Below are 9,553 nucleotides of genomic sequence, written 5' to 3'. Positions count from 1 at the left end.
AGGTATATTGATCTATATTAACTCCATTTCAATTAAAAAAATATATAATGCGCGTCGTTGAACTAACAGGGCTGCAGGGGTTGTAAACTCACATGTTTGTTTAGATAAGGGTTGTAAATTTCGTACATTATTTTGGCAAAAAAATGACCAATTGACTTTTGTTCCATTTTTATCTCTCAACTTTGGTTCCGACCCTGAACAATTTAATGAATTACAGTAAACTTTATATGAGTTTGACTGTCCCTTTGGTATCTTTCACCCCTCTTTTATATGTAAATTACGATAACGGTAAATACAAATATGAATTCCCTCTTTAAATTATTGTTTTGAAGGGCTACTTCATAATGTTCTGTTTTGACACCTTCCTGTCGACGAAATATTAAGGCGTCAACGCATTTAAAATAAAATAAAATCGCCTTTCAAGACTTCATCAAGCCAAGTTCCGCAGTACTAGTCCGTTACTGAAATGGTGCGTTCTGAGCAAAATGATGATAATGTTTGGAACGAGCTATACCAAACAACTCTTGATATTGCAGACCTTTTTGGTATAAATGAGAAATGACAGATTATCGGCTCTGGGTTCCACCGTGATTTTGAGGTCAATTTAGACAAGGCCATGGACGTTTTTGTTGCAGCCAAAAAAACGAAGGGCAGATTTTTGAAAAATATTCAGGATGTTTCTCAATAAAAAATGATCAAATACAGTCTTAATAATTTGCTAATCAAACCAATTTTAGGCCGTCAGAACGCACCATTTTGCGTCTAGCCAAAAAAAAAATCTTGGAGGGACAATCCCCCCAAACCCCCCCCCTGGTTGGCGTGCACTTCAAAGGGACCCAGCTACGCCCCAGATGTTGATATTTGAATTATCTACAGCAAACATAATTATGTTTAAATTTAACAAATAACAATTTATAATTAGTGCACGAACTCTGAGAATGATTTAAATAACCAGTGAAGGATATCCCTGCTTCTGCATAGTGTGGCATTATTTTATTCCAACAATGACGTCATTATAAAATATAATGTAGGTTGGATATATTTAGAATATCTCGTCATACTGATTTTTCCGGATTGTAAAGAAACGTAAATAGTGTAAAAGAGAGCTCAAAATACGATAATTTCGCTAGAAACAGAAGGGAAATGTGTAGAAAAGTGTTTTATTTAGTCAATCTATTCATTTGTGTGTTTCCTTCTCATCAATCTCAGTAAGATTTGTTGGTGGGTTTTCCACACTATAAAAACAAAATGAATGATGTGAGGGAATGTCACTCTGGTCAACCCCATAGGGGATTGACGCCTTCAAGCCATCTTTCCCCAAAAATGAAGAGTTAGCATGGACAAATATCTAATTGTTCAAAATATTTGAGGAAATTAAACAAAATCTCTGTTATTCCACTTTGGACGATGCGAATTTAGCATGGATGCAATTTGGGTACTCCTCATAACATAATTATTGATCGTTTGGAGTTCAGTTCAGACCAATTTTTCTATGATTTTTTATGGATTCAAAATTGAATTGGTGAATTAAACCATATAGTAAATAATGATACATCTACAAAATAAACACATAATGAAAACTTTTGTCTGAAGCATAACTAAATGTAGGTTAAAATTTAAAACTGTGAAAATACGTGCAATGTGGGTACCCTCACATTATCTCCCTGTAGTGTTAGGTATCACCTTTAATAATACTAAAAAATTTTAGGTAAATAAACAAAAGGTTGTATGTGGGACCAGCTAGCTAGATAATGCAACAATAACAATGCACCTGCTGAACAAAATGATTCTTTTTAATGGGTTGGTGGATCTCTCTTTTTTATACAGCCTGCCCATAAATTATCATCTATACCAATATGTACTTTAACAAAATAGACTGTCATAAAATTATGGATAATTTAAAGATATAAAAGTGTAACCTACATTTTTTTGTACTTTAACTACACCTTAGTATTCCAACATCCTACTTTAACTAACACATTTTCATGGTCCCAAAATATGCATATCCTTGCAGAAAAAAACCCTGAATATTACAACACCCTGCTTAATCCAACATTTTTTTCTGATCCCCCCAGTGTGTGTTGGATAACACAGGTTACACTGTATATCCAAACATTGAATGCCTTAATGTGACCTCTAGATAATAATTCTAAGAAACAAGAATGTGTCCCCAGTACACGGATGCCCCATCCGCAATATCATTTTCCATGTTCAGTGGACCCTGAAAATGGAGTTAAAAATCTAATCTGGCATTTAAATTAGAAAGATCATATCATAGGGAACATGTGTAGTAAGTTTCAAGTTCAACTTCATCAAAAACTACCTCGACCAAAAACTTAAACCTGAAGCGGGACAGACGGACAAACGAACGGACGCACAGACCAGAAAACATAATGCCTATAAATGGGGAATAAAAATGTGTTGTAGGATTGCTGTACATTTATATCAATTGTTAAATTTTATTACCTTAATTGTGTGTGTACTGGAATGAGTAGGGTCCTGTACTTCTAGATCTGTTACACCATCTACACCCAAACAGGATCTGCTAGTTATCTCCCATTGTTGATTTCCTGTTCAAAATATGTAAATGAACATTTTTAAGTGTTTTAAAATATGATAATAAGGAATTGATGTATCATGTTAAGTAGCTAATAGTTCATGCATACATAAAATGACAGCAGAATCAACATAATTTATTTTTGACTAGCACAGAAGACCTCTCCAGAGGAACATATCTATACTTAGTGAACAAATTTTCCTTACAAGAGTGTTGACCTTATTTTCTTCTCAACTGCAAATAATAATTTCAAAGTGTTACACCAAGACACCTGTACATTACATTTAATATTGAGGATCTTTTTTATAATGTGAATAACATGCCCTTACATCCATAAAATTCACAAAATTCAGTGATTCTTCACAGGTTATAAAGTATAAATTCAGCTACTACAATGAACCCCTTAATTGCTACTGAAATATAAACTGCATACTTGGATTCCAATGTGTGATGATAAGTTTCATTCCACTGTTTTTACCATCTTCTGTGTCATCATATGTCATAGTTATCGGTCCTGAGTAAGGTACATGTCCAACTGATGCAAGACAAAAAGTGAATTCACTTTTATTCCATCTGTAAAATGTAAAGAAAGGGAATTTTTAACTCCCAATTTTGATATACACCAGTCAACATTAGAAAAGATGTTATTACTATTTTTAGTGTAGATTTTTTTTTTAATGAAATCCCTTTTATAAGAATGCTTCCACCAACAGTTTAAGAAACTTTAATTAGCATATTATTTGTCTCCAAGTTTGACTCAATGTTTTATAATTAAATACTTCTGAAGCATGATTCAAATATGTAGATTTATTTATTGTTGCTTGTGGAAAATTGATTTTGTGGTGTTAATAAATTTTTGCATAAAAATGTCAGTGTTCAAAAAAAAGTTCTATACAAGGAGGTTTTATTCGTTGAACACCATAAGTCTGATTGAACAATTCTAATAATATCCAAAGACTCTACTTTGATAGTTTTGGTGCATACTTTGAAAATTTTACCATGATAACTTTAGATCACTGACCTTCCATGTAATAGTCTTTTTAGTTTATCTGTGGTGTTGTATGGGTTGACGATATAAGGAAGGAAATTGTCAGAGGCAGATGACAAATAGTTTGCTGTCAGTGTTGCATTGTCCATTGGTTGTAATAACAAACTTTGTCCAGTAAGTATTCCAGCTGAAAATACAGGCTTAAAGCATACATATATTATTTATGGTTTTCTGGATCAAACCAGATTAATAAAAATTACTTTCACAAGAAATTACATTTGTGTTTAAAATAACCATGTTGAAAAGTATGAAAAAGACACTTAATAAATTTCATTCTTCAAATAGCTTTTCTGGATTTACCTTTAACAGGAACACTCAAAGTCGCATATTTGACAGCCAAGGATGTATAAAGACTGAAACAGCAGTGAATTGACGATTGAATTCATGTTTGATTAAATTGCAGATATTAATTTTCTATCAGATCATTTTTATTTTTTATAATTTTCTAATACCAACTAAACATCATCTCTGTGGGCCCCGCTGTAAATAGTGTGTGATAAAAAGATTGATTGGATAAGCTGATATGCAGCACTTTTTTTTTAAAAGTTATAACATAGTCTTGTTGCGTGCTGAGATTGATTTAATTCTATGTTTTATATTTGAAGTGATATATTTGAAATCTAATTAAACTGATATTAAGGGCTATTCCAGTAAAATTTACCTAGGAGGGGCGGAACGCCGACGATATTTTTTTCCATAGGTGGGGGGTTATCAACATAATTGTATTCTGGAGGGTGGTGGTCCCGATTTAAATTCATTTCTGTTGGTGGGGGGTTTCTGAATGATAGGTTAAACATATTGTTCCCCCTGTTATGAAGGAAGATTCTCCTGAAAAGGTCATCCGACTGCAAATAAAGTTGGCAGACCACTAATTTTAAGCGTCCGTTTGTGTTCTTGTCAAACCAGTGATCGGGAAGGACGTGCCCCCTGTGCCTATAGCGCATATTGACAAGAAATGGCGCATACAGTGACAAATGTAAGCGCCCACGTGTCGCACGATACTTTTCACTTCGTTTCGAAACGTTTAGATATCGTCAAATGAATTTCCGATCGTGTTCCATGCCGCCATGTGTGTGTACACAACTGAGTAATGTTCCTCCAATAATAGGAGCACCTATATATTTTTGGGACGTCTCGGATGTTTACCTATGATAATAGAACCATGCGATTTCACGTCTCGGGTGTTTTCCTATTGTAATAATAAAACCATGCGGTCTAACTGATAACCCGAAAAACGTAATTAACCATCATTCATGATATATATTTTTTTTATAAACAACTTTAAATTTGTTAAATTTGTAAAATAATAATCTCATTTAGTTTAGCTTGCTATTATTTCGATTGAAGAACCCCAAAGACTTTTTAATTAGGAATATAGTTTTTGTCTCCATAAAAGACGCTTAACTGTCCTTGTCATTTTTTGGTCTTTGGCTCATTTTGACATTTTGTAAACATGACTTCTTCAGCGATTTGTTGTTTTGTTCTATGAATTAATGGTACTCTATACTGTTATTCTTGTCACCGTGATGAAGATATAATGATACAAGAAGTGCAGAGGAATTGCCTGAAATGTCCTCTGATACGGAACGTCTGGAATAAGTATGGTATCGACGAAGACCCAAATTTAATGTAAAAAAAAAACAACATGAACATGAACAAGGCAACAGTACCAGTTTAAACATTGTAAATAAAGATTAACTTAAATATTGTTGCGGTTGGAAGAAGTTATTGTATATTCATTGAAATTGAAATGGCAGAATTTGCTGTACTTAAATCTCTTTCCTTGCAAAGAATATGTCCTTAATAAGGTGGACTGGCCAATTCTTTGCAATTTTTGTCCCAAATAATATTTTATTGCATACAGTTTATAACAACTTCAAGTACACTCTCCCTTGTATACCGTCTGCCCACAAAAAAATATGTGTGGGTGACATCCAAACTATGCGGTCCATAAAAAAATATTTATATTTGGCACAGACAATTAGATTTTTAATTCGCATGTTGCGTGGGTGGTATTGAAGGAAAAAAATGGCCTAATTTTTGCGGAAAAATATGGCCTTGTTACACAGGAGAGTATATCATCTTCCTCAACATTTGCCTATTGAAAAAAAAATGTATATAAGAAATACAAAAAATAAAAAAATAATTACATTGTGCCTACCAAAAATATTTTATGGCTCAAACTAAACTCTGAAACATCAAATGGTTGGTGCCAACCAGTTTCCCCACCTGAAGAATATGTTGTACCTGAAAATGTTATTGACAGTTTTAAAAATAAAATGGGCCATAATTAAAATCGCACCCCCCTTTTTCGGTCACTGTGAGCTATTGCCGTCATGTTGCATCTGTCGTCTGCTGCTCCATAACATTGTTACATGTTTCATTTTATATTTTAATAGCAACATAGCTAGTATATAAAAGAAGATGTGGTATGAATGCCATTGAGACCAGAGGCGGATTTAGGGGGGGGGCCAGGGGCCCCCCTTTTTGGATGCACTGAAATAGATAAACCAACAAATTTTACATTTATTTGACAGGATGCAACATTTTTGTATACTTTAAAAAACTAGCTTACTTTTATTTTTTTTCTCTAGGTAGGGGGTCTTGGAAGAAAATACATGTTCTAGGTGGGGGTGTATTTTTTTAATCTTTTCCATAGGTGGGGGGTCAAAAAATAAGTGGCGTTCCACCCCCCCTGGATAATTTTTACTGGAATAGCCCTAAGCTGATCAATCTTCTCTTCCTTTGCTTTTACTATTTTGGTTTTCAAGATATTAGCCTATTTATTGCATTTTACCCTACTTTATCCACAATGGCCATTAAAAAAATCACTTGTTTTTTTTCACAAACTGGATGAGGTAAGTAAATCAAACTTACAATTAGAAGTTACAATGTCAATTTCATCAGGATGTGATGCATGTCTCTTTCTTCTATAACTTTGACATGTACCAGTATCAGGTTTCATTTCTAACCTAATCCCATGATCTCCATCCATCAAAGGACATACAACAGATTTGTCATTTATTACAAGGACTGACGCTATCTGCAATGGTGTACACAACACTGCCTCATTACACACTTGTAGCATCATAAAGATTGTTCTTCCTGGCTCCATCTTAAAAAAATTGTTATCATCACTAAGTCTTTCTGTTTCTGACAGGGAACTATCTTGTGCAGGATTAAACTCTGACAGTCTTCTGATGTCTGCTGTGTTTATTGTCAACCAGCCATTTTGTATTTTGATGGTTCCTGAAGCATTATGTCCAATCCATGTGCATGAGAAAATATCATCTCTGAGTTCATCTGACCCCAAACACCAGTCTATATAACGATAGAAAAAACAATTGTTTAACAATCATGACAGAAATTAATTTGTATCTCACTTTTTTTGTCATGCATTTTATTCATTAAACTTTTCTAGCTATGAACTGATGATTATAGATAAAACTTTTTATTATTGATCTCTTTTCAAATTTGTGTAAATAAAGAACTTAATTAATGAAATATTTCCATTTAATTTCTATTGTTTTGGAAACTAAAGGTTTGATGAACATAGAAATAAATCACCTGGATACCCCTCCCAGTTCTTTGAAAACTACTTAAATAACACCAAGTTCTTCCAAGAATAATTAACTTAAATTCAAAGTATTTGAAAACAAGAATGTGTCCATAAGCACACGGATGCCCCACTCGCACTATCATTTTCTATGTTCAGGGGACCGTGAACATGGGGGAAAATCTCTAATTTGGCATTAAAATTAGAAAGATCATATCATAGGTAACATCAAGTCTTCCAAAAAGGTCATATATTCCGGACATTTGTGTTATGTCTGGTAATAGTCCGACTGGGCAAAGTGAAACGGTCATTTACTTTTTAGTTTTCAAGGCTTTTCTTAAAAGTTGGTCATTTTAACATTATTCGCAATCTTCTTGACCCAACCTTTTGTCTTTAACAGCCACACATTTCCGGTCATAAAAGTGACATGATGATTAATTACTATCAAAACAACCCCTACTTCAATACTTTCTAATTTTAATCAAGGCTAATTAGTTGTTGGACAGCTGAAATCTACCTGTTCAGGTGACAGGTAAACTATTTTCAGTACCGGACATTGTATAAATTAATCGGTTTATTCAAAGTTATTTTTTACATTTCAGGGGTTTGTATCTAATTAATCTAGTCCAAAAGATTAAAATTATAAGAAATACCTTTATAAACATGATTTGATGAAAAAATGAAATTTTTTTTAAAAGGTTTCAAATGAAAAATCGTCAGAACTACGTTGTACGAACTAGAACACGGGTGCGCATGTGGGAAATTTAGTTATGCATCGTACATTTCTTAAAAAACGCTTAAATTATCATTGATACCTGTATCAAACATTCGTTTCAAGTATCTATTGTTGAAGAAATAATGTGAAAAGAGTTTCTTCACTCAGTTTTGCTTTGAAAACGTACACAGATTTTATGTATCCATTTCTGGTCCATGTTTTACCATTGTCAAGTCAACATCCGGTTTAAGAAAATGTGATTTAAAAATGAAAGTAAAAATTTTTTAACATCATTTAGCACAAATAAAGAGTCTTCAGCAGAAATGAGCACGCTGATGTGCTGCCAATTTAACAGTTTACATCAGAATGTCAAATTAATATCAAAGTAAAGTTTATTACCGCTTTTTTTTTTAATCTAATGTCAATCATAATTGGAATGGCCGGTCAGATGGCCAATTGAAAGTGATTTCCATGATTGCCTTTTGTGACTTGGTATTTCGGGACTAAAATCAGGATCAGATATAAAATGTCCGGCTGGCTCAAATATTTCTTGGAAGCCCTGGGTAACATGTGTACTAAGTTTCAAAATGATTGGACTTAACTTCGTCAAAAACTACCTTAACCAAAAACTTTAACCTGAAGCTGGACAGACGGACAGACAGACAGACGCACAGACCAGAAAACATAATGCCCATAAATGGGGCATAAAAAATAATCAGCTCAAAATAAAATAAAGATGGTCAGCCTATTTGAAGGATACAAAGTCCTGTATTGAAACTTACCATATCTATAAATAGATTGATCTGTTCTCACAGTGAAGGTCATTCCCATTGAAGAATCAAACGTTGTCGTCCTGGAACCATTTGGATAAATGTCAATACCAGTAAAGTCAGAAGCATCAGGAATAGTTGCAATTACTCCATTAGCTGACGGGGGTTCTAGTAAAACTCTCACTCCTGTAACAAAATGTATTTATCAAAGTTGTACAGAAATCGAACATGTAAAAATGTTGTTTGTTTTTTAGTTGACTAGTGTTTGGTTAATTATAGTAAGGTCGGTTTGATTGGGATATTGAGTTCATGCACAGGTGAACTCAGGTGGTTTAAAGTCATTCAAGCTATTGCAGTCAAAGTGTACAGTAGCAATCCGTTTTGCCAAATAAATAGTATTATTAATTATATTATTTATTTTCAGATTTGTAGACCATTAGTATGGGGAAACCAGTAAATGTACAAGCTGATTAATACCTGTGTATTTATATGAACTTTCCAAAATATTATACTCATATTTATATTAAAATGTGCACTTATTTCAGTAAGTGGCGTCTCCCATGTAAGAGTTTGTGGTTATTTGATAAATATTTTATGTTTGTTTAAGGTTATGAATTAGAATTTAACAAGTATTATAAAACACAACACCTAAAATCTTACTTTAACATTGTTGAAGGATGTATGGAGACCTATAGCTGTTAATTTCTGTGTCATTTGGTCTCTTGTTGAGAGTTGTCTCATTGGTAAGCATTCCACATCTTCCTTTTTATAGGTAACATAAAACACAACAACTAAAATCCGACTTAACAATACCTATTTCAGTTCAATTAATTTTACTGTTGTTCCTTTTATAACTATTTTGAGTTGGATAGCAAACAAAACTTTATGTTTTTAACCAAAAGGAAAA

At 33.3% G+C, this 9,553-nt stretch overlaps 1 protein-coding gene across 1 annotated transcript in view; it reads right to left on the bottom strand.

Moving 5' to 3' along the window:
* Positions 1-666: 666 nt before the first annotated feature.
* LOC139500122 (uncharacterized) overlaps positions 667-9,553 on the bottom strand; it is a 39,432-nt gene continuing 30,545 nt past the window's right edge. Inside the window, exons 14-18 of the mRNA XM_071288860.1 lie at positions 8,659-8,832; positions 6,483-6,926; positions 3,579-3,732; positions 2,991-3,130; positions 667-2,570 (exon numbers count right to left, since the gene is read on the bottom strand). Of these exons, the coding sequence (XP_071144961.1) occupies positions 2,446-2,570; positions 2,991-3,130; positions 3,579-3,732; positions 6,483-6,926; positions 8,659-8,832 (1,037 nt within the window). The 3' untranslated portion in view covers positions 667-2,445. The remainder of the gene's footprint in view (positions 2,571-2,990; positions 3,131-3,578; positions 3,733-6,482; positions 6,927-8,658; positions 8,833-9,553) is intronic.

This window comes from Mytilus edulis, chromosome 13, assembly GCF_963676685.1.
Source record: "Mytilus edulis chromosome 13, xbMytEdul2.2, whole genome shotgun sequence".
NCBI classification, from domain to species: Eukaryota; Metazoa; Mollusca; class Bivalvia; order Mytilida; family Mytilidae; genus Mytilus; species Mytilus edulis.
Note: the sequence above shows the minus strand (reverse complement) of the source record. Positions and strands in the feature narration are given on the sequence as shown.